The 24,402-nt window shown below is 44.9% G+C and overlaps 2 protein-coding genes across 3 annotated transcripts in view; one reads left to right on the top strand and one right to left on the bottom strand.

Moving 5' to 3' along the window:
- Positions 1-1,907, bottom strand: part of VWF (von Willebrand factor) — a 153,709-nt gene extending 151,802 nt beyond the window's left edge. Inside the window, exon 1 of the mRNA XM_086885151.1 lies at positions 1,435-1,907. The gene's annotated coding sequence lies outside the window, so the exon portion shown is untranslated. The remainder of the gene's footprint in view (positions 1-1,434) is intronic.
- On the top strand, positions 1,454-22,788 carry CD9 (CD9 molecule). 2 transcript variants are annotated; one of them, XM_086885153.1, is made up of 8 exons: positions 1,454-1,552; positions 12,629-12,728; positions 15,098-15,195; positions 16,376-16,450; positions 17,418-17,510; positions 18,089-18,178; positions 20,466-20,549; positions 21,321-22,788. In XM_086885153.1, the coding sequence occupies exons 1-8, from the start codon at positions 1,541-1,543 to the stop codon at positions 21,384-21,386; spliced, it is 618 nt and encodes a 205-aa protein (XP_086741279.1). In that variant the 5' UTR covers positions 1,454-1,540; the 3' UTR covers positions 21,387-22,788. The 2 variants fall into 2 exon arrangements, with proteins under 2 accessions (XP_086741279.1, XP_086741278.1); XM_086885152.1 differs by lacking the exon at positions 1,454-1,552 and adding an exon at positions 1,898-2,088.
- The last annotated feature ends 1,614 nt before the right edge of the window (positions 22,789-24,402 follow it).

Here is a 24,402-nt window from a genome sequence, read left to right as displayed (position 1 = left end):
AAAAAAAAAAAAAAAGCCACAGCATTATTTTCACTGCATATTCTTGAGAATATTAAAGATGCACAAACACATTTCATTTCTTCATAACTTAATTTACCAGGTGAATGGGAAGAGTTTAATTTTTCACAAACTCACAGAAGGTTTTTACCTGACCTGTCCATTTCTTGCCTCTGATCAAAAGGTTACTGCCCATGAATTTTAATGAGAGTTGCTTTAACACAGTATAAGCATGAAAAGCTTAATAATACAAGGTAGGAGGGGAGTTATCCAAAGTTGTTTTGTGATCCTTAATTTTAGAAAATTAAGGAAAGCCATATTTCTGATGCCACATAACAGCATAAATTCTTAATGGCGAAGTGGCAAAAGAAAATCAACCCAAAAGCCACAGAAAACCAGTCTGAGCTCAAGACTGAAACACAGGACCTCCCCTAGCTCAGTTTCCAGTTACCATGAGAGTTTAATCACTTGTATTTATTAATTCCATCCTTGCTCGATCTATATTGTTGTGGCCAGACTCCATCCCACTGCTTCCCTTTATTTTATAGGAAATGTATTTCTGTTTTGTAACCTGCTCTGGGAAGCAGCTGCCCAAGCCAGTGTCTCCCTGTCCATATTGCCTCTAGAATGTACAGTATCTTATAATCTATCTTGGCAACAATAACTCAAACATGTTTTTATTTGCATTTCACTATAGCTTTTCTGTTTTTACTGTTCTACTTGGGTGTTTTTTTGACTCTCGATACCTGATGAATTTCTAATCCCACAGTATGAAATTAAGCTACAAGCGCTCAGTTCTCATGCCTGAGCTAAAAGGCTCAGAAGCTGAGTGCTGAACACCCCGTTACGATGAAAGGGAAATTCTTAGCTGAAATTTAACATGTTTTTTCTCAGAACTGGGGTGACTGAAGGGCACGTGCACAACCAGTTACCATGGATCAGCTGGCGGGCTGAAACTTATCCCACCTTATTTTCCTAAAGTGGATGTTTGTAACTTCATACAGACATATTTGAAAGATTAAAGGAGGTAAACTCTGCTGTAAGGTTATCTTGTATGGGAAAACACCTATTCAAGCTAGACTGATGCATTTATTTTAAACTAAACATCCAGCAGAGGCCACAAAGGTGATGAAGGGTCTGGAGCATCTCTGTGGGAGCTGGACCTGATTAGAGAAGTCAGAAAGGGGATCTCGAAAATCCACATAAATATCTCAAAGCAGGTGTCAAGAGGATGGTGCCAGACTGTCTTCTGTGGTGCCCAGCAACAGGACAGGGAGCAATGGCCATAAACTAAAATAAAAAGTTTCACCACAACACAAGGAAGAATTTCTTTACGCTAAGGATGGCAGAGCACTGGAACAGGCTGTCCAGGGAGGGTGTGTGGATTCTCCCTCTCTGGAGACATTCCAAATCCACCTGAAAACATTCCAAACCCACCTGGAGACATTCCTGTGTCACCTGCTCTTGGTGACCCTGCCTCGGCAGGGGGGTTGGAATGGATGATCTCCAGAGGCCCCTTCCAATCCTAAGGATTCCGTGATCTATGCAAGAGCAGGTCGGGTTGGGCTGGGGGGGGTCGATTAGATATTAGGACGAAGTTTTCCACCCAGAGGGTGGTGGGGCACTGAACGGGCTCCCCAGGGAAGTGGCCACAACCCCAACCCTGCCAGAGCCCCAGGAGCATTTGGACAACGCTCCAGGCACAGGGTGGGATTGCTGAGGCTGCGCCGTGCAGGGCCGGCAGCGGGTGTCTGACGTTCCCCGTGCTTCCCCTCTATGCCGGAGCATTCCGAGCCCCCCGGGCTGGCCGCGCACTGCCCCGTGCGGCGCTGCCGGACCGCCGGAAGCCCGCTGGGCCTTGGGGCGGAGCGGGGAGGCCGCAGGTGCGGGGCGCGGCCGGGGGCGGCCCCGGGGGCGGGCGGGGGAGTCCCCGAGACGCCCGGGCCGGGCCGGGCCGGGCCGGGCCGCATTTAAGGAGCGGCGTCGGAGCGCGGGAGCCTCGTCACTGTGCCAGCAGCCGCCACCATGCCCGTTAAAGGAGGCACCAAGTGTATCAAGTACCTGCTCTTCGGCTTCAACTTCATCTTCTGGGTGAGGTGCCCGGGCTGTGCCCTGCGGGACGGGCAGGGAGGGGAGGGAAAAGCGCTGGGAGCCGCGTTTTGGGGTTTTTTTTCTGGTGTGTGTTTTTTGTTGTTTGCCTCATTTGCTGCCCACCCCTCCCCTAGAAGGAGCGGGATGGGTGCCTGGGTGCTCACCGCTTTATTTTTCACGTTTTTTCGGGTTTTATCGTAAGGCGGGTCGAGTGTGCCGCCAGGCGGGGAGGGGGTGCTGGGTTTGTGGCTAGCCTTCCCCCCCCCCCCCTCCGCGCTCGACATCCCCCAGCACTACGTACAATCCTTGCCCTAAAACTCCGTGTGCAGGTCGGGCTCCCTGGTGGCTTTCCCAGGGCTGTGCCCGGGGTGAGCCGGTTTCTCGCAAGTTGTAGCCTGTGGTTGTCGGGTGTGTGAACCCCTCGTGTTTGGTGGGAGCTGTGGCTTCCCTTCGAGTTTAATCTCTCGGAGCAGACCAGCACGCGTTGAATTCGCGTCTCCGGTGTGGTTCCTCGCCCCACTACGCCTTGTTGGCCAGGCAGCGTGAGGAAACACGGCTCAGTCGAGAGGTTGGGGCTGTTCTCAAGCGCTTGGGGCGTGGGCACCTGGATTTAGCGCTGGCTCCTGTATGGAAAAGTACCGTGGGAGCTGCTTGTGTGCCTGATGGATAGGTGCAAAGTTGGATTTTCTCTGGGCTATTTACCACTGTAGAGAAGGCTCTGAGGGGGAGGAATGAAGCTGGAGCTGCGGGAAGAAGCCGCATCTGGAGTCAGTCGCAGCACTGCCCGTGGGACGGGTGGAAGTTGCAGTGTTAATGGGTGAAGTGCTCGGGATGTCTCCATGTCGCAATGGGCTACGGCAGAGTTGAGAAAACAGCTGGGCCGCAGGTGAGGAAAGTTGTGCAGAACTTCACCTAGTGAAGTGGCACATGTTGCCACCCGGGACTCGCCGGGAGAGTGAGCAGGGCTGTCGCATTTGCAGGGTTAGAGCTGATCAGAATGAAAAGACTAATAAAGCACTGCCTGAAACTTATGGTCAGTGAGTTTTTTTAAACCTCTTGTTAAAAGAGACTGAAGCATTCGTGGTTTGCCTTGTGCCTGTTTTGTTTGTTTCCAAGTTGCAGACTTTCTGCGGAGTATTTTATGGGACAAAAATTCTTGCTGTTGCAAAGAATCTCTTAACCTGAGCATCACCACCTTGTTGTCTGGGGCCCAAGGCTGAAAACAGGGAGAGGGGTTTTGTTTAGGTTGGGCTGAACCTACTGCATGGGAGTGTGATGGTAATAAACCACTGGGGCTTTACTCATACCTTTGGGTCTTTGTGGATACAGCACTGGTGACAGGGTGGATGGAAGAAGAGTGGTGCTGCTGACCAGAGGAGCTGAGACATCATGGCTTTACAAGTTGCCTTCCTGAGTCTGGCAGTATGCAAATAGGATGTGGGAAAGAGAAGAGGAAGAAAAATGAATTAAAGGGAGCTAAATGCATCTTGGAGATCCCAGTTACGTGTCTGAAGGTCCCATGAGGCAGTGAAATGCAGGCAGCTTGGGTCAGTGATAGATAAGTGTGTGTTTGACCAGCTGCAGTGGTCCTTGGCTGCTGGGGATCACCACATGTTATTGTGTCCCGCTGAAAATAGTTGGAGGTGAGTTTAGGGGGTATGGTGTTAGCAAACCTTGTGTCCTCTGTGGAGAAATAAAGCAGCTGTATCTTGGGTTATTCTGCACTGAACAGCATGAAAAGAAAGATGTTCTGGGGCTGCCAGCATTAAAAGGCAAGAACCACTCGAAATAAGAAAAAAGGATTTAATGTTTCTTATAGCTTTGAAGATGTGAAAAGTCTGTGAAGTAATGGAAATATGTTGACAAAACTTGTTGTGCCCAAGTGCACTTCTTGGGCACAACAAGTGTGTGAAGTACATTGCCTCCTCTAACGATAGGTGAGGAATTTAAATGGTCTGCGACAAACCTGCAGATGGCTGTGGATGCCGTGTTAGGTGGGATGTATTTGCTTCCATCAGAGTCTTGAACAAGGTATAAGGAAGCAGAAGAGCTCCAACAGCTTGGTAAGGGAAGTTACTGAAATAGGGAAAGGGAAACTCTCAAAGTTGAAGCTGTATCCAAAGGAAGGAGACAAAGGTTCATAAAGGCTGGTGAGCCAAATAAAATACACAATAACATTAGCCAAAGGAAAGCTTTAGGCGTAATTTGCAAAAAGCATACCCCTCTTCAGACACCTGAAGAAAAGGGAGTTTCTCAGGGAGTCCTTCCAGGCAGTAATAGCTCCAGGTATAAAAGTTTTGGGAGCAATGTTTGGCAGGACTTTATTTTAATGGGGAAGATTTTAACAAAGTTCTGTGCCATAACCTGTCTTTGACTCTGAATCCTGTGCAGGTTTGAACTGACCTCTTGATGCAAAGGAGGTGAAACAGGAGCAGCAGTAAATGTTTGATTAACAATTCTCCAAAGTCACACAACACTTCAGAACTCAGAGTTGTGATTAGGTAACTCCCCCTGCTCACTATCCCTTTTGATGCTGGAGGGCTGGAATGCAGTGAATTGGGAGGCTTGGTTTTTGCTTTATGGTAGTCTGAGATACCCAGAGAGTAGCACATATGGAGTATCTGGAAAAAGCCAATGAGAAGATTCTTAAAAGCTTGTGTACATGTGGAGATGGGACTGGCTACTGCAAGGGGAAGACAGACTTTATGAAGCTGCTGCCTTGGAGCCTTTAAAAGCCTGAATGTTGGAGAGGGCAAGGACTGCTTAGTGTTGGTTCACTTGTTCAGTGTCTCTGGGAATCCTCAGGGTCTTGTGAAAACCAGACAGTCCTGGAGTAAGATCCTGGCAAGCATGAGATGGCTGTTGGAGTGGAGGCAGGGCTGTGGGGAAGTGCAGCTCTCCTGATGTAGAGAGAAGCAGTGGTGCTGGCACAAATGCTGTGCTGATCAGCATAGCCTCGCATCATCTGGAGGAGCACAGGAGGTACTGCTGGGGAGCTGGCTGGCACCCATTGTCCAGGGCGATGGAGGTGATGGCTGCGTGCTGACACAGCAGCTGAGGGTCACAGGCAGGCATTGAGTAATTCCCATGGGAGGCACCAGCAGGAAGCTGCCTGGAGATGGGAACTAAATGGTTCAGGCGCAGTTGCTGCCATGGAGCACTGAAGCCTTGGGAGAAAAGGATCTATGATCCTTTACAAACACCTGGTGGATGCTCAGTGTCAACAGAGCAAAACCAGCTTCAGAAATGAAGGACTTGGAGAAGATGGCGTGTAAAGTTCCCTAAATCCATGGCATGTTGGTGCCTTGCAGTGCTGCAGGATGTTCTGGTCATCTGCCTGCCTTTAGAGGATCATAGTGGAACTTGGTAATGTTTGGGAAAGAAAGAGGAGGATTTCTGCCATCAGCAACTCTAAGTTGGGATTTTTCAGCATGGAAATGCGCTTGAGATCCTTAGGATTGTGATTGTCCAGGCAGTAGGTGGGGCCTGACTCTATTGAAAGAGGCAATGAGCAAGCACTGCGGGATATTAAGCCAGGAAAGAGGACATTTTCAGAAAAAAAGTGTCACTGTGGGGACAGCGGTGGTGCTTTATCCTCACCCGATGTTGACGAATAGGTTGGTCAAGGGATACATGGGTAGGTTGGAAAAGGCCTTTAAGATCATCTAGTCCAACCTGTTAACATGGAGTTCAGCAGCCTTTGTTAATTTTTCTTCTCTCAGGGTGCTGTCTGTGTCTTGGCACAGTCTTCAAGTGTGTGACATGTAGACCAGGAGGTTGGTCCTTGGGAAATGCTACTGTCTGTCCTGTTCTCTTAAACCTTCCTGAGGATCTTGTGCTTGACTGATCTGATGCCCTTCCTCCAGTTGGGAAGGCTGGGCACTAGCATGGTGTTCTCTGAAACTTTTGGGACTTCAGAGTTTGGCTTAAAATGTGCTTGTTGTCTAAATGGAAGGAAGGGGACATCTTTGAATGTTTGCACCAAGTCAGGTTAAGAATGAATCGGTAAGTTTAGGAGTTGAATCCCCTCTCTGAGCTGTAGGAATTAGGGATGGCTGTGTTTCCTCTTGGGATGGAATGTTGCAGCAGACATCACGCTCTTTGCTGCTGTTGTGCTGCCCTTGCCAGGGCTGGTGTTCTCCCACCTGGGTTTGCAAACAGTTCTGCTGTCTTGGCGTGGCCAGTGCTGGCCCTGGCATCCCTGACAGTCTGCTCTCCAATAACAGAAGTTTGGGGGCTGATTTGGAGTGTGGAGAGGGGGTGTCAAGCCTAATACAGAACTAAAAATTATTTTTTATCCCACCATGCTGGCTTGAGTTTAGTCAGTGAAAACAACACATTTTGTGTGGTAAACCTGAGCAGTGGAGTGGTCTTATCAAAGCTGGCTTGGACCAACCTCAGTGTGAGCAATGCTGGATTGCCTTGAGTTGTGTAATGAGTGGCTGCCTTTAGCTGTGCCCCCTTAACTCCCAGGGTTTGCTCAGACTTGTTGGTCCTGGTGATGAAGTATTTTTCTAGGAAAACTGCAGGCTCTTGAGCAGCTTGGATCGTGCCAGACAAGTGCCTGCATGTTCTCCCACTGGCTTCCTGCTGCTGAACAGAAGCAAGGCCTTGCATTGTTAATTTTCAATGCTGGGTTTTCTCCTTGTGAATTTTGTGGAATACAAAGACATCTGCTGTGAGTTTTTATGGTTTAATATATTTTAGACAAGCAAATGCTGTAGCACAGAGACAGAGTTCATGATGAAGCTTTGGGTAGTTGTCTTCTTGCTCCTTTACACTATTGGGCAGCTCTCTTGTCCTGACTTCCCCCTCTCCAGAGTGCTGTGTGTTTTATGAATAGATTTATGAATTTGTGTGTGGTAGTGCCCACTAAAGATGAGCAGAATTAAGCCTGGAGAGCTCTTTTCCTTCTGTAGCTTGAAGATACCTGTGATGTTGCTCTGAGTCATAATCTCAGATGCTTTTCTACACCAAGAACAGCAATTCAGAAGGTCTTTCCTCCTCTGGTGGAGCAGAGGACTTGCAGAATGGGCAGGGAAATATGCATGTGTCTGTTAGTATGTATATATGCAGGCACATATGAAAAACCCAGAAATTTCTTTTGCTTTCTGTAATGAACTGATGCAGTTGCTGGCCACAGTGTGTGATTAACACTGCTTGGCCTCAGTTCAGTGTATTTTGACTCCAGTAACTTCTGTGAAGTCAGGAATGGAGTTTGGAGTTTGCTGCCGTAAGAAACCTGATGTGAAGCTACTTAGAGTTCCAGCAGTCCTAGCTCCTATTTGCAATTCTAATTGCAAATACACTAGACTGTATTCTGAATAGGAACTTGTATGAAATGGGCACTAGTCTTGGCAGTGATTCAGGAATTTTGTAATGCTGCTCCTACTGTACTGGAGCACCATTTTATTGCAGAAAGTCCTGTTAACATAGGCCACAATGTTCTCAAAACTAGCTAAGCAGAAAGAAAATACTCCCTTCCCAATCCACTTTTTTCCAAGTTAGTTTGAAAATAGCTGCAATTTCTTGTATAACTGCAAGCCCGCATGGCACAAGTGTTAGGTGAGTTTTTTCAAAACTGAAAACCTGTGATGTTGTGGATAACACTAATTCTATAATTGAGGGTTTAGAGTGATGTTGAGCCTCACCTGTACTTACTGTTTATGGGGTTTTATTTATGAAGTACCAGTCAGTAACAGGACAGAAACATCTCATTACTGCTTATAATGTTCTCAGTTTTTTTGCACGTGCTTTGCAACGTTCTAGATCTGGTCCTGGCTTTTAGTTCAGTCTCTAACAGTAAGAAGTAAATTCTTATGCAGTCAGAATTTTAGTTAAAAGTTCAAGTGTTTATGAAGTGAAGATGGTGACTTTTTTGATGTCGCCACATCCTGGCGTAAACCTTTATATGTAACACCTGTGTAGAGCCTGACATCTTCTTGCTTCAAGAAAGAGTGTTCTATTAGATGCCATACTTACCTGACAACACTGAAAGAAGTATTTATTTTTGACTGACTTCTTTATTTTCTCATCATGATTTCCTTCTGTGGGAGGTAATGCCATGAATTTGACAGAAGTTGTATGTAAACTTGGCCTGAAGGTGTCAAAATGGCAAAACCCACTTCTATTTTTTTTTTGTGCAGAGGATTTTTTTGTAGGCTTTGAGCCACTTTTCAGGCTTTCTAGAAGTGTCTGATTTCTGCTCTATCCCCACCTCCACCCTGGGAAAGTGGAGGAAGGGCTGGGGGAGGGTGTCCCCCTTCCTAAAGCTTTGTCTGCCAGGACAGACAAAGGACTGTCTAAGGACATGGTAAGTCCTTGAGCTCCTTGCAAGGTGATTCTGCCTATGGAAAGATAAGATGCTCTAAGGTGTCTGTGGCAAGTGGGGTGCTTGTCCCTTATCAAAGTGACAAGGTCAGAAGAGACTGAACAAAATGGTCTTTGCAAAATAGTGGCTAAATCCAAAATAAGCTTTCCAGCTTTCCAAAATAGTGTCACACATTGTGCTGCTATGGGATGTGTTAAGAGAATTGATGGTTTGGGTTTTGGTTTTTGTTTAAACCTCGAGATTTTTACACATGTTTATGGCATTGTCATTAAATCTAACGGTTTCCTGTGTAAGCCTTCTGCTGGGAGACCAAATCTGTGAAACTTCGGGTGTCAGAGAGGGGCAGAAATGCCGTGGGAATTGCTTGGTAAGGTTCAGTGCTGAGGCACACTCCGAGCTCCTGCTCAAGTTAGCCAGGGATGGGAGGGGAGGAAGGCAGTGTTCTGTGTGGCTGCTGCCTCCAGGATACACAGCTTTTCTCATCTCAAGTGTATCCTGACTGGTTCAGGTCTTTTCTCGGCTATCTCTGCTCACATGGAAGTCTGGGACACACCCTTAGATGTACCCAGAGGCAAAGCCAGGGAGACACAACAGAGCCGTGGGAAGGGGTGACTTTGGAGATTCGATGGGTGAGAGGAGGGAAGCTCTGCACAGGAGGCTTCACTAGGAAAGGTGCAGGCCTATGTAAGGAAGACAGGCCAAAAACTGTTTTTCTTGTTGCAACTGGCAGAAAACTGCACGCAGGAGTGAACTTTAGGGGAAAACGGGCGTGTTTGCATGTAATAAAAAAAAAAATAGCCTGAGAAGCCTCCACAGGGCTGGGAGGGGAGTGGCCAGGTAGTTTTATCTGTGTTTCAGCCCTAAAACTGCCAAGCAGAGAAGGAATGAGCTGGGAGTAGTGGTTAGGGAAAACAAGGAAGCCTGGTTAGCTGGAGCAGGGAAATCAGTAGTGTAGTAGTGCCAGGACATGCTGTTACTGGAAAATCACTGCCACAAACTTTTCCAAAACAACAAGTGAGCAGTATCCCTTTAACTTCACGTTTTGATCAGATAGAGAAAAAAAACACCCCAACCCTGTCTTCTGAGCTCTTTTTGCTGTACTTGTCACTATAGAAACATACTACTTACCTGTCTGATAAGCACACAAACCCATTCTTTTTTTGTGTGTGAAACCAGACAAAATGGATTATGTTCAGGAGTAGTGTTGTTCTTTCCCTGCTAAATTTCTTTCTCAACACAGGATAGAGCTACTTAGAAACACACAGTATTGCTCAACTCCTGTGACAAACAAGGTTTGTTAGATGGGGAATCCCCTTGGATTACCAAACAAAAACCCAACAATTAGGTTATCTGGGGATCTGCTTCCCCAGCCAAGGTTGGGGGCCTTGCACCCCTTTCCCAGGAAGGAAAAACACAGCTCTTAAACCATCCAAGCATGGCTGCCCATCCTGCTGGCATAGCATGGGTGAGCAGGGAGGTGACAGTGCTTCAGCCTCTAGTGTGCCACACTGGCCAGGGTGCTGCCAAGTGCCCGTGGAGCTGTGCTTTTCTCTTCCTCAGAGGCTGGTGTTGCTGTGTCCTCATTTCTCCCTTGTTTTGATGGAAACTTGAAGCTTCAAGTTTCTTGCCTTCTGCTTTAAAATTGCCTTTTTTTAGTTCAGTGGTCATTGTGGGTAGGAAGAACACAAACTGAGAACATAAGTCTGCTTTCCTTAAGAAACTGAGACAAAAAGTCTCTTATTCTTGTATGAAGGAGATGCATTTTATTTCTAATCCACCATGCAGAGAATTGTCACTTTAATTCTGCCACTTTTTTTAGTGCTGTTCAGCAGTTCACTGGCATGAGGCATTATCACTGTTCTGTGATCCTGTAAGGCTCTTGTCTCCCTGGCATCTTAAGCAGTCACTCTGTGGGAAAGGTTTTCTGACAAGAAAACATGCCATGTAGCTCTGCATGGTGGTGGGGAATGGTTAAATTTGTGTTTTGAGAGGAGCTATATTAGGTACATCATCTCTGCCTAATGTGAACAGACCAGTTTGTTTCTGGAGGGCATTAACTGAGCCTTCTCCTTTGCTTGGAATTTTAAGATTCTGTGTGGTGACAGTATGGCTTAAGAGTTTCTTTAGGTTTACAGTCCTTTTCTGTGCCCTGCTCCATTTGCAGAGCTTTCTACTCAAACACTGGAGTTTGTCAAGCTGTAAATAAGGTTGGTAGATGAGAAGAGCTGGGTGTTCAGACTTGTGGCTTCACAATTGTGAGTTCTTGGCAAAACCAGCAGAGTCTGTAGGCTTCTTCTACTGATTGGGATCTGGATCAGCTCTAAAAGCTGAAGATTATTGGATAACCCAGGAAAGGGTGTCTCAAGCAGAGTGTTATTAAATACTGGGTGACTTAACAGTGGTCTCAAAGCAGAGTTCTTTCCATCACTAAGCCTTCCTGATGTTTGAACTGAGGCACTGGGATGAGATCCTTGAGGTAGCAAAGGCTTTAAGTGATGCTGCAGCCAGGAGAGCAGGTAGAGCAGCAATGCTTCTCTCTGTCAGCTCCCCTTTGCACCTCTCCCTCCCCTCAGGGTGCAGCTGTGGCACAAGAAGTTGAACTAATGATGCTGTTGTGACAGTCCGTGCTGTACCAAGGTGCTCCAGCATAACTTAATCACCTTGTCAGGGTAGCCCTAGCAAGGCAAGCAGGAGGTGTGTGCAGGTGTGCCTTAGGAGTAAGCACCAGAAATGCCAACAAAGGCCTTTTGCTTAGGTCTGGAAAGTTGCAGGTGGGTTTGGCTCCTGGGGCTGTGTCACTTGATCTGTTTCCCCAGCCTACAACCCTGCAGCTCCTTCTTGAGGCAGGCCTGGCCGTTGGGTTCCTGCTTTACAAGAAAAGCTGGTTTAGGAAAGCTGGGGCTGTCTGTGAGCAGGAGCTCCTCCACGGCAGGGAGAAGGGGCTCTCAGGCTCCCACCTTTCAGGTGGGCTGGTGTGGAAGGGGTGCATCCTTGGGTGCTTTCCAGGGGAATGCTACCCATATTGCCACTGAAAATTGCCATTCTTAAACACTTCCCAGTTTCTTACAGGCAAATCAGGAATGTTGTTTCCTTCTACAGTGACCTTATCAGAGATCAGGCTTTTCGGGATTTTATTTTTCTTTTCATGTGTCCTTTGCCTGACCAAAGCACCAGACTTTATAAACTTATCGCTCATTTTTAAGTTTAAATTTTTAATGTCTGCTGCAGTGTTTGGGATTTCTGTCCTCATCTCACTTTTGTAGAGCTATTTTTAATAGCTAAATGGTCTTCAAAGGAAGAGCTGAGACACATGCTCCAGCTTTCTACTTTCTCCTGGTTTCTTCATTTCTCTTACATACAAGAAAAGCCCTTTTCTTTTTTTTCTTTTTAAAGGAGGATTCAGTCTGTTCAAAGCTATTTCTGTTTCTATTGGCCTTACCAGAGTGCAATTCCCTCTTTCTTGCAACAATTTGTTTTTTATTGTTTTTGCCAGGTGTTCCATCCAGAGGCTAATTTATACACAAAGTGACTTGCTGCAAACATTGGCACCAATGTTAAGAGGAACCTGGAGGCACACAGGCAGAGATGATAATGAAATAAAACTAAATATTACCTAAAATTCAATTGTATGGCTCCAGATGAGTAATATTGCGACTTTGGCAGCTGGTACTTTCTTATTCCTGTCAGTGTGGTCACTTAATGGGTTGGTTTTATCTTCTTTTGCAAGAAGAGCACTCTTCCTGAACTCCCTTCCATGGTACACTGAACTCTCACCAGTCTGTTCAGTGCACTAAAACTTCCAGCTGGCCTTAAAAGGCACTTTTCCTTGCAATACACTTGATCTTAAGTGTGCAGCTTTAAGGTCACTAAGCCATGCAATGTCTGCAGCCACCCAGAATAAAACAATGTGTGGAAGGATGAGTGGAAATACTGACACCTGGCTAAACCTTGGATATTTTCAGGAAGGAACAAGAATGGCTTTGTTCTCCTGTGGCATTGGAGTTTATATTATGTAAATGCAGCTGTCAACAAGGTGCCTCATGTCTGGAACTTGGTTTGTGTGTTGGTATCCCCATCTTTTTATGCTTGTCTTTTGTCACCACCTTTTTAAATAACAGCTGTATCCTGTGTTTGCTTCTGATTTTGTTACTAATGCAAGGCTGGGTGGATTAGTTGGTATCATCTAACAAGTCTTCCTTGTTCCTATAGCTTGCAGGGACAGCAGTGCTTGCAATTGGACTATGGCTTCACTTTGATTCACAGACCAAAAGTATCCTTGAACTGGAATCTGACACAAAGTTTTACACAGGTGAGTTGGGGGATCATTCAGGAGATGGGTCACGCTTCTGTGCCCTGATTTCCAGGCTGCTGAGAAACCTTGGCCTTCCTTAAAGGGTAAAAAGGCGAAACAGCCCTAAAGAGCCCAAGAGTAGCTTTCCCTGGCTGGTGCTGGGGGCAGCTTTGCTTGTGAGCACTTCTGCAGACAGCAGTGCTGTTTTGTGAGTGGTTTCTTGGCTCTTCATCCTTTTTCCCACAGTGTCAGTAAACATTTTGTATTCCCAGAGGGTCCTGGAAGACACAGAGGATGTTTCTTCCTGATGCTCATGACCATATGCGTCAGCAAAGTTTCACATATAAGCTAATTAAGTAATTAATTTTTTCTCCAGAGTGACCAACTTGAGCTACCCAAAACACAGCTGTTGCCCCTTCTCCTCTGCTATCAGGAAATGCTGAGGGAATTGGGATTGGTCAGCCTGGGGACCAGCAGGCTTTGGGGTGACCTCATTGTGGCCTTGCAGTATCTGAAGGGAGCCCACAGAAAAGATGGGGAGAGACTCTTGACAAGAGCCTGGAGTGACAGGACAAGGGGCAATGGCTTCACACTGGCTGAGAGTACGTTTAGATTGAATATCAGGAAGAAATTCTTCCATGTGAGGGTGGTGAGGCCCTGGCACAGGTTGCCCAGAGAAGCTGTGGCTGCCCCATCCTTGGCAGTGTTCCAGGTCAGGTTGGATGGGGCTCTGAGCAGCCTGGGCTAGTGGAAGGTGTCCATGCCTACAACAGGAGTTTGGAATCGGGCAATCTTTAAAGGATGGCTTCATCTTTCTTTTGCCAAAAAAATGGTTCCTGTCCTCGCCTACTCACCTGTGACAACTCCCAGACTGGTGTCTGAAGGATCACTTGTAAGGAAGTGCAACTTGTTTTGGAGCCTCTTAGTCCAAGGGGACCTGTGCCTACAGGGAATACTGTTAGGAACGGTGTGGAGGCTGTAGTTGGGAATATTTGAGGTGCTTGTGGGACTTCATGAAGAAGCTGCAGGCATGCAGACAGGTTATCTGTGATAAAATTTGTGGTTTTCCCTTTATATGATGGCATCAGCAAACTGGGTGGTTCTCAGAGCTGCCAGGAAGATTACCAGATGCTTTTAAGTGGACCTCAGAAAAAGACCAGAAATCTAATCTTTACTGTTGAGCTGAATATTTAACAAGTCTAATTCTGGGTAGTCTAAAACAACTCTTTCACCTCCTAAAACAAATTTTTTATGGTGTGATTTTTAAGCTACTGACTGGATGTAGCCAGTGAAACCTGCTTGAAATCTCTGTAGGTCAAACTGATTTTTAAAAAAGCTCATTAGGAATTTCTGGTTTAACATAATTTTCTGGAAGTAGTTACTGACTGCAGTAAGTTACAAAGCAGGTTACCTCAAAGGCTTTCTGTACAACTCAAACTAAGAGGTACTGAGGGATTCATTTTATTCTACTTTTTCAAACTGGAAGAAGTTTTTTTAGCTGAGGTTAAAATGTCAGGTTTAATCCCGTACAAATAAGATAAAATATGTCAGGCTTAATCCCTTACAAATGCTGTATCAAATAGATGTTTATTTTGGCAGCTAATCTTATTGGTTTGCATCTAGAATATATAATTTGTAAATGCTTACATCTGGTTTCCTTTAATTAATATTGATTTGATCTCTGAACTCTATTTTTTCCCTATGGTAGAGATGTCCTGCTTGCTCCATGTGCTTTGTGCTGATTCTTTGATGTTTCACCACCCCTGTAATAGTCTTTGCCATCCTTTGGGAGCTTTCTTGCTCAGCACATCTTGCTGCTGTCTCCAGCTCACAGCTATGATGATTAGGCTGGTTGTTCCCAAGTTTAGGAGGCAGAGGATTTGACATGAATAGAGCCTTTTACCTCAAATATTTGCTCTTCCTGCTTCAACATACTCACTACGTAATTTCTGGGCAGAACAGTTTACAAGCTCTGACACTGTTTATAATTTGAAGAAGTATCTGCTTCAAGACTTTGCAGCTGTTGATAAATCACTATTCCAGTTGTCTCTACCTGAGAAGTTGATAACTCTTGTCTCTGAGCCTGTTCTGAAAAGTGTCTTACAGCTTGTCTTAGATGGCTTTATCTTGTCCATTTTCTAAAACTTGTGAAACTGCAGTAGGCGTATACATTGTGTCATATTGAAAGTTTTATTTATCAATTTTTCAAATGTGCTTGCTTTGAAAATTAAGAACAATACCCCCCTTATTTTTTTTTACTTGAAACACCTTAGTAAAGAAACTTAAGCCTTGGCAAAAGCTACCAGTGCTATTTGTGGAGCAATTAATTTCATATCTTGCTGTTGAGGTTTCACTGACCTGCACACCTTTGTTTTCCTCCTCTCTAGGTGTTTACATCCTTATTGGAGCTGGTGCCCTTATGATGCTGGTTGGTTTCTTGGGATGCTGTGGTGCATCACAGGAATCTCAGTGTATGCTTGGCCTGGTAAGTGCTCAGGATAATGCTTAAATTTTTGAGCAGCATGATGAGAACGGAGAGAAAGTATTACTGAGTAATTCAAGGGCAACAGATTGCAGACCCCAGAACAATCAGTGTTCAAACTCATGGTCACCTACATAATACTAAAATGTTAAATATAGTTTTTATTTCTGGTCTGAAATTCAAATGATCCTCCTGCATTTGAACAGAGTATGACATGAAGAGGCTGTATATGTCTGACATACACTGAAGTGTCAAGACTGGGAGTATTGTAAACACAGAACTAAAATATTGATAAGAGCAGTGCTGTCATTACTAGGCAGTTCATCCTGAACTCTGAAGGTTGTGCAAGCTTTAATCTCTGAGACCAGAACTGTGGTGTTTGATGCATGAAACAAGGCTCTACTGTTCATAATCACAGGATGAGCTCTTCTAGTTGACAACTGCTCTGCAAGCCAATTACTGGAGAGCAACCTCATTGTTTTCAGACTGGAGGGGCCAGTAGAGCTTACTGGGTTTGTGCACACTTGCGGAACTACTCATCCAAATAACCAGACGACTTAGTTAATAAAAGACAACTACTATAGCCACTGAAAGAACAATTTACCTTCTTCTGTGTCACAGAAGAACCTAAATTCAAGTATTTCTTGCAAAATTATGCCTCTAGCCCTTTATAATTCTGAGTATCTCTTTGAAGTGCTTCTAAATGGTAGTGGTGTTTTGGATCTGGTAGTCCATGAGACAGAACACTTTTGTCTGTGTTTTATGGGATATACAACAAAGTGGCCATTAGCTCTCTGGGAGTTGGTGGCAAGCTAAGAATTAAGTAATGACTCCTAAAGCAACAGGAGTGACAAACCAGAGTAAAGAATTGGTGCCAGCTGTTGTGATGTGTCTGAATTACTTGGACAACTTCAAAGTTGAAGTTAACAGATGATTGGCTTTAATTAACACTGATGAAAAAGCAGGACTGGTGCTTGGGGAGCACTGCCAGACTTTCTGACTCTCCTGGGAAGAAGTGCTGACCAAGTGTCCTTTTTCCTGGTGTTACCGATGTCTCAGACCTCCAGCAGCAAGCTGGTTGAGTGACAGCTTCAACAAGCCTGGACAAACTTGCAGTGTACATGTGAGATGCTGGTTTGTGGTGCTCTGGCCTTCATGAATAATGTAGTCTTTTCTTTTGTAGTTCTTCTTCTTCCTTTTTGTGATTTTTGCCCTTGAAATTGCGGCTGGGATCTGGGGATTTTCAAATAAAGAAAAGGTAGGTTGCTCTTAACAGTTGGGAGTGGTGGGATGCTGGAACAGGTTTGGCAGAGAAGCTGTGGCTACCCCATCCCTGGCAGTGTCCAAGGCCAGATTGGATGGGGCTCTGAACAGCCTGGTCTAGTGGAAGGTGTCCTTGCCTGGGGCAGGATTTAGGTGATCCTGAAAGTGCCCTTCTGACCCCAAACACTCCATGATTCTATGGGTCTGCCCACAGTCAGCAGGGCAGTACCTGAGCAGCTGCAAGCAGACAGTACTTGACCACTGCAACTCAAATCCTTGTTACCCAGGGAATTTGGAGAAGAAAAAGGCTGATTCAAGCAAAACAACATAAAAATCTAACCAATATTTAGAAATGAGACTGTAGCAGGGAAGTGAGAATCCTGGAGGCTATTGCATGGTAGAGGTGCCTTCCAGACAGTACCTGGCTGAGCTGTGAGGTGAAGTAGGCAGGCTGGGAAGCTTTATTTCCAGAGAGGAGCTGGGTCAGCTGACAGGTGAGTGTTCCTGCACCTGAAGCATGACTGCTATGGACTGTCCTTCAAAAGCAGTCAAGATTGTCTTGTTTCAAAATCAGATGCTTGGTGACCAGGGTTGCTTTTCTGCTCATATTGTATTATACAGTGGGGAAATATAGAAACTTCTGGGGTACAGTAGAATAGGATTTATTTTTGGGCAGCCAGTGGGCAAAGACTTGGTTCTCTCACTCTTCTTAGAAGTTCAGAGATTTGGAAGGGGAAACAGTGTTACCTGTTTAGGTGTGGCTATTAAAGCGAGTGTACAGTTATTTCTCACCTGAAACAGGTGAGCCTTCTGTCCATCCTCTATTTGTACATGGCAGAAGAATGGGGTATTGTAGGCTGCAGGATTTTTGATGACTGACTTGCTGGAAGCAAGTTTTTTGTAATTAATACAAGGTATGATACTAATACACCATTAATAAACAACTCTTTGCTTTTCCTTAGATCATTGATGAGTTAAAGGAGTTCTACATGGACACCTACAGAAGAAGAACTCAGACAAGTGCCAGAGACACCCTGAAAGCACTTCAGTTCACTGTAAGTATATGGTTCTGCTTAACCTGGACAGTAATGCAGCTGCTCCTTACACTGTTCTCCATGCCACCCAGTCCCCTGTACAAGTCTCTTACTAGTTAGAAGAAACCAAAGATTGTAGAGATGTTGTAGTGCAGTATAAATTAATTCAGGATGACTTTTTTGTCCATCTGAAGTGTCTAGGATGAGTTCTTGTTTTTCTAGCATTCAGCAGTAGGCTAGGAAACTCTGGATCTGTGCTGCTGAGTTACTGGCACCCTAGTATGCACACCTGGATATCTGTGAGGGGTTCAGCTTTGTGTCTGTAAGGAGCATAGGCTGTCACCAAGATGATTTTCTGTACTTAGAGAGCTAGCTCTTCCTTTCAGAACCTTGTCCTTTAATTGAATAAAAGCTTGTTAAAATTAGGTTTATAGCAGTCATGTTGACAGTATTTAGTCTTTAATAAAAACTAATGTAAATTTTTTTGTTGTTTATTTGGGTGGTTTTGTTTATTTTTTTTGTCTGGTTTTTTTTTGTAGATTACTAAGCAAAAATAAGGATTATTTAACCTGGGTCTCTTTTTGTGTTTTCTGTTGTAGCTAAACTGCTGTGGCCTTACTGGAGCAGTGGAACAGCAGTACATGGATACCTGTCCAGCAAAGACACTGTCTGAGTCATTCTCTATGAAGGTAAAGTTTGACTTAATTCACTCTCAGCTCTGCCCAGTGGGTAGAGCAAGAAACACACTTTAGGAAACCCTCCCAGTCTGTGGGAAAACCCTGTGTCACACTGGCGTGGTAATCTGTGTCTGTGATCAGGCTGGTTGTGGAAAACAAACTTGCTGTTACCATGGAAAGAACAAGCAGGAAGTCTGACATGACAGCTCAGGAAACGTGCTGTCTGTGTGTCACAGACTCACTGGTGGGATGGGCAGTGGAACATCAAAACTTTGCCTAGGAAAAAAGCCCTCACAGTTCCTTGAGAGCTGTGTTCTCCTCACTGCATCTTCCTGGTGCTTGCTGGGAGCTGTCACCTCCCTCCTGGTTAGGGAGAAGTGGAGCTTGGAGTGGGAGCAAGTCTGAAGCTTCAGCAAGGACTGGGTAAGGAGTAGTAAGGCACTGATAGTCTGTTCAGGTGAGTTTGTGATAGTGAAGGCAATTTTCTGAATCAGATTTCCCTATTGGAATATCTCTGCAGATGTGCCTGTATGCTACAAATAACAGGAGAAAATAGCTTGTGTAGTTTTTAACCATCCCTCTTCCCCTTTTCCTTACAACCATCCTGTGCTCTTGCTTTATGCTCCAAGACCATTTGTATGAGTCCTTCTATGGTTCCTACCATACAGGAATTCAATTAATGACTTGGGTTTTTTCACTTTAATTGACAATTTCACATATCTGCTCACATGAGACCCCTCAGTCTGTGTCCTTAGTCCTGTCCATGCAATTTTAGCTGGAGTGTGTGGGAGTAGCTGAGACTGCATACAGGTTTTGTTTGTTTTTATTCTGCTGTGTGTTTTAGCTTAATCTGTTGACTTCGTTTTGTGATGCCTATTCCCAGTTGTAGAAAAACGGGGGATAGAGACTGCAAGATCAAAGGGATGGAATGGAGTGTGCCTCTAAGAAGCAGTGCTGTGTTGGTATTCTGATGAACTGACTTGTTCTTGCCAGCATATCCCTTTAATCCTAGATTCAGTCTTGTCTTTCTAGACTGGATAAGGAACAACAGAAAAGAGTATCTTTCAGCAGCTCACTGATGTTTGCTGCTGGAATAAGCATTACAGAAGCTGGGATATAAAAGTCACTTACACAAGGCACCAAATGTAAAAATCTCTGGGTTCAGTTCTTTTCCCCAAGATTGGGATTGACAAGCATAGAGACGGTCTTTGCCTTCAGACTTAGGATGTTTATTTTACCTTATCTGTATTACATTTTTACATCTGCATACTAACCTAACAAGCTACAAATGGCGACCTTGGGCTCTGTCCACAAGGTCTTTTAAGCATAAACTATCCAATTATCAAATGCCAACAAATTTATTTTGACTTTTAACCCAATGACCAAACACCCATGTTCTGCACTGCATACTTCTCCATCCAATCACACAAAATTACTAAAATTCATGAAGGTGAAAGAACAAGGCAGGTTAATGCCCTAAAACCTCCATCTTGTTGCATATGTACTACTATATCTGAAAACCTTAAGGTCTAAATTTTCCACCAAGTGATATGCTTAAACTGCATACTCGCAGTTTCAGTTCTAACTATATTATCTCTTAATTTTGGAAGCCTTTCCTATGGCCTCAGGTCAAACGCAGTGTTCTTTTGTGAGTCTGCACCTGTTCAGCACAGAAAGCATGAAATTCTGTGTCCAGGGTTCCAACAGGATGAGACTTTGACCAGCTACCAGGCTCTTAAAGATTTATACCTCTGTAAAAGTGCCTTGTTCTTTTTATTGGCCAACATGTGTCTGTTCTGGGGAAAGGATTATACTTACTTTTTTTTTTCCCCCATTGCATGGGTAATTCATTGTCCTGGGAACGTTAAACTGGCCTTCTGTGAATCTGCCCCTGGTGTGAATCCTAACCTAGGATATCCTGCCATTCCCATGCACTGTTGGGTTCATGAGGTGTCTGCAAAATTACAGTACCAATTAGAAATATCAAGAGTGGTTAGATCCCTTTTGATAAGGGATGAGCTATGCATCATCTGAAGTGCTGGAAGCCATTAGTAACAAGCCAAGGCTGATAAAACTGCATGTTCAGATTAAGAGGAGAATCCTGCTGTAGTCAAGGTGCTGTTAGCAGGTTGAGATACTTGGAGAGTAGATTTAAATTTCTTCAACTCCTGTGTAGGACCATCCCTGTCTCTCTTTAAGGATGTGACAGTAAAGGCTGGATTAAAGCAGCTTTTTAAAGAGAATCTTCAAATGAACCTTGTGTGTGTAAAACACTAATGAACCATCTGTTCTGTTTCAGCCCTGCCCTGATGCCATTGATTATGTCTTCAAATCCAAATTCAATGTCATTGGAGCAGTTGGCCTTGGAATTGCTGTAATGATGGTGAGTTTCAAGATTATTTAGAGGGTGCTCAGAGGATATGCAGAGCAGAAGTCTTGGAGAAAAGTGCCTGGCCCAGCAGCCCACAAAGCCATTCCACTGAAGACAAGTCCCAGCAGGATTAGGGTGTGTGCTGCAGGACTACCTGAGGCAGTGCAGAGGATGGGATGTCTCAAGCCTCCCACTTCTGCTTTGGATTCGGATCTGCCTCCTTGCACTTTTAGCAGCGGTGAAATCTTACCAGTGATGTGTGTATATGTAGAGTGAAGATGTGTTGGTCATGTTGCTGGCCCGCATCTTAATCCTAATATCTCTTGGGGATTCTTCTTCTCTTTCCTTTATAACAATTACAGGCTTTGCCAGAGGGCTGAAATAACAGAGCTTCTAAAAAAACTTGTGCTTCTGTTTGACTTCTCTGGAGAAAAGCACATTCTAGAGAAATCAAAGATTCTTCAGGAGATACAGCAGTGGTTTATAGCTGCTGGTGCTGTGCAGGGCCAAAAGCTGGACTTGAAGATCCTTGTTGGTCCCTTCCAGTTTGACATAGTAATTGAAAACAGATCACAGAATGAGATGAATGGGATTCCTGGGAATGAACTTTGGGGACTATGGGGTGGGGATAGCAGAATAAAGTGTAAAAGTACAGAATAAATGTGATCTTTGGGCTGGGAAGAGAAGCTTGCCCTCATGCTTATAAAAGCGCATGCTTTTATAATTTCTAAACCATATTAGATTAGAAATAACTGATTTCTAATCTGTTTGCTTTCTTTCCAGATTGTTGGCATGATATTCAGTATGGTTCTGTGCTGTGCCATCCGCAGAGAAAGAGAGATGGTCTAAGAGCTGCAAACCCAAGATTCCTGCACTATAAAAATCCTCACCATTAACTTTCGTGTTCTGAGAGCATTTCTAAAACGTTATATATTTGTTACCTTTTTAATGCTTTATTTGGTACTGATGTAGGTTTGCTTTTTATGTTACAGGTTAAAAATATAAAGGTTTATCTGACTCAAGACAAACATTGTACATAAAATATCTGACTTTCTTGAAACTTACATAATTTGGATGTAATTTATGTTGGAGACAATTTGATATTTAATAAAGAGTAAGGTGTATTGTTTGTGGGGTAGAGGAGATGTTGCTATGTTGATTAATCCCACTCTTGTTATGCAACTTCAGCTCTTTGCTATGCATCAATGTTAAGTGTTTTTGGGATAAAGCAGGAATTTACTCCTTTGCCAATGCCCCATGTTGGAACAGAAGGGGAGATGCTGGCAGAGTGTGTCAGGAAGGTGTGGTCATTCCTCTTTCCTTGGTGTGTGTGAACAAAAGCAGGTCTTAAGTACATTCCTAAAATGTCACTGCTGTGACACTTTTACTGTCACCCTCCCTGGAGGGTGGCAAAGGCTGGCTGTCACACAGGTGCTGTACAGGCAGTGGTAGCTCGATGCAGCCAGGCTGGGCTCTGCCTTAGGGCCACCTGGGCTTCCTAACATCAGCCTGACACATCTGACAGGTGCTGCCACATCTGTCCCCTGGTGCCTGGCATGGCCTTGGGCCCTTGGCAGGGCTCATTACCTAGTGTATGCTCAGGATTTTTTCACTGGCTGGCCTGGGGCTTTGTTTCCCCAAAGCCAGCGAGGTGCAGTGTCAAGGGCTTACAACGTGTGTGCCAAATCTCAGGTTTCCAAGCGGAATAAATGCAAGTTGCATGAGCAGTTAAGCATCCAGCTCTGCAATTGCAGGGTTGAGGCTGTCCTGTTTCAGTTTAAATATGGGTATGGGAGAAAGCAGAGATACCAGTGTGTATTCCTTTGCCTAAAGAATTACCAAGTTATCCAGTGTTTCTACTCTAAATGGCTTTTAAGTGGTTTTTTTTGTTTCTAAAATGCTTCCTGGTGGGGGTGCCTATGGACTTACCAGCAGGTTGATGTGCTGTACCTGGTGCTCGCTTACTGTACAATCTCATCTGTGTTCTTGGAAGCTTCTGGTCGCTGTCTGGTAATACAAATGCCTGAGTGGTCCTTGCTTGTTTGCCTTTCTCCTGCATGGAGATTGGTATTTATTACAAGAAATACCAGAGTAGGTGGGTGTCAGGCTCTGCTGATGCATGAATGTATTGTCATCTTTGTGTTACTCACTGTCCCTTCCCTAAGGGAACCATGCTGCTCTCCTCTGTAACGCGTTACACTGTTCTGTGTTCATGGGCCTTCTTTAAAAAAAAAAAAAAGTCAAGTGGTAATCATGCTTTTGTGTGTTTCGCAGAGACTGAAATGACTCCAGAAAGTAGTTGATCTAATGTTCTTTTGTGGCTCAGTGTGACAGTCTGGAGGGAAAAATATCTCATGGGAATTTGAAAGCAGCCATGTCCCCACTGAGCTCTTGCAGAACTGAGAAGCAGCATTTTTGTCAGCTGGGTAATTCTGGGCATGAGCATGAACCTGGCTCCTGGAAGAGCTGCACTGAACCACTGTCAACCATCAGGAAAGTTCACTGCTAACTTCTTTTGCTTCTTGTTCACAAACTCATTTGGGTTGGAAAAGACCTTCAAGATCATAGAGACCAACCTTTGATCAATAGCCCCCTTGTCAACCACACCAGAGCACTGATTGCCATGTGCAGTTGTTCCTTGGATGCCTCTGGGCATGGGAACACCACATACTCCCTGGACAGGCTCTTCCAGTGAATAATCACCTTTTCAGTCAACTGCCTCCTGATACCCAACCTGAACCTCCCCTGGCACAGCTTGAGGCTGTTTCCTCTTGTTCTGTCCCTTGTTCCCTTCGAGCAGAGCCCAACCCCCCCCCAGCTGTCCAGGAGTTGTGCAGAGCCAGAAGGTTCCCCCTGAGTCTCCTTTTCTCCAGGCTGAGCCTCCCCAGCTCCCTCTGCTGCTCCTCCTCAGATTTGTGCTCCAGACCATTCCCTAACTCTTTTTCCTTTCCCTGGACACACTCCAGCACTCCAATATTTTTATTGAACTGAGGGTCCCGAGTTGGATGTGGGATTTGAGATGCCAAGTACAGAGGGAAAATCACTGCCCTGGTCTTCCTGGCCATACTTGATGTGGTGCATGTGTTCAGATTGCCAACATCTGCTGTGTCTGTAGTCCAGCAGCTTTTGGCAGAGTCCAACAAATTCCAGCAGGTTGTAACTAGGGGGAGAACTTGGCTGTAAGCTCAGCACCCCAGATCATGAGGTTTGGGCAGTGGCTGCAGTGGCAGCTCTTGAGCTGGCATCCAGTTCAGCTGAAGATCCAGAAGTGAATATGTGCCCCTGTTCAGAAGCTGGAGAGGCCTTTCCTGGGATTAAGTCTTTGGCTTGCCTGGCTGCTGCCTTCCCCATAGTGTTTATGCCACACTCTGCCTCTGTGATACCCACCCTCAATCCACATGTGGTTTTTTAAGCACTACAGCCCAATATTTTACCCTTCTTTTGAATATTTTCTGCGTGGGGTTGGTGTTTTCTGAGGAGTCAACAGATGGGCAAGTCTTGCTTTACCTGAGAGGGAAGAGCTGATCTTTATTATTTAAGTATTTCTTTCCTTTTAGCAAGAATGTGGACTACAGATGGAAAACCTGGTTGCACTCAGCCTCAGACCTGTGGGCTAGTCTGGAATGAGTACTACTTCAGTAGTGAATATTGACGGGTTACATGTCAAGTTTCACCTTACTGCAAACAGTTGTGATGAAATTTCCTGAAGAATTGGGTTCTAAGGAATGGCAGCTCTAGAAATCTTGAGTGTGTGGCACTGACTCTCTGAGCAGGGAGCAAGTTCCTGTCTTTGAGTTAGATCAGGAATAGAATGTTAGTTGTGAGGTTAATACAGAGAAGCAAAAGGCGTAACAATAGATTGTTC

Source organism: Cyanistes caeruleus, chromosome 4 (genome assembly GCF_971803275.1).
Source record: "Cyanistes caeruleus chromosome 4, bCyaCae1.hap1.1, whole genome shotgun sequence".
In the NCBI taxonomy this organism is placed as follows: Eukaryota; Metazoa; Chordata; class Aves; order Passeriformes; family Paridae; genus Cyanistes; species Cyanistes caeruleus.
The sequence above is the reverse complement of the archived record's forward strand: the minus strand, read 5'-3'. Positions and strand labels throughout refer to the sequence as shown.

Bases quoted from the DNA above. Each gene is read 5' to 3' on its own strand.
- CD9 (XM_086885152.1), top strand. From the start codon at position 2,023: ATGCCCGTTAAAGGAGGCACCAAGTGTATCAAGTACCTGCTCTTCGGC. The intron at 12,729-15,097 runs GTGAGTTGGGGG...CCTCCTCTCTAG, and splicing joins TGACACAAAGTTTTACACAG to GTGTTTACATCCTTATTGGA. The intron at 20,550-21,320 runs GTGAGTTTCAAG...CTTTCTTTCCAG, and splicing joins TTGGAATTGCTGTAATGATG to ATTGTTGGCATGATATTCAG.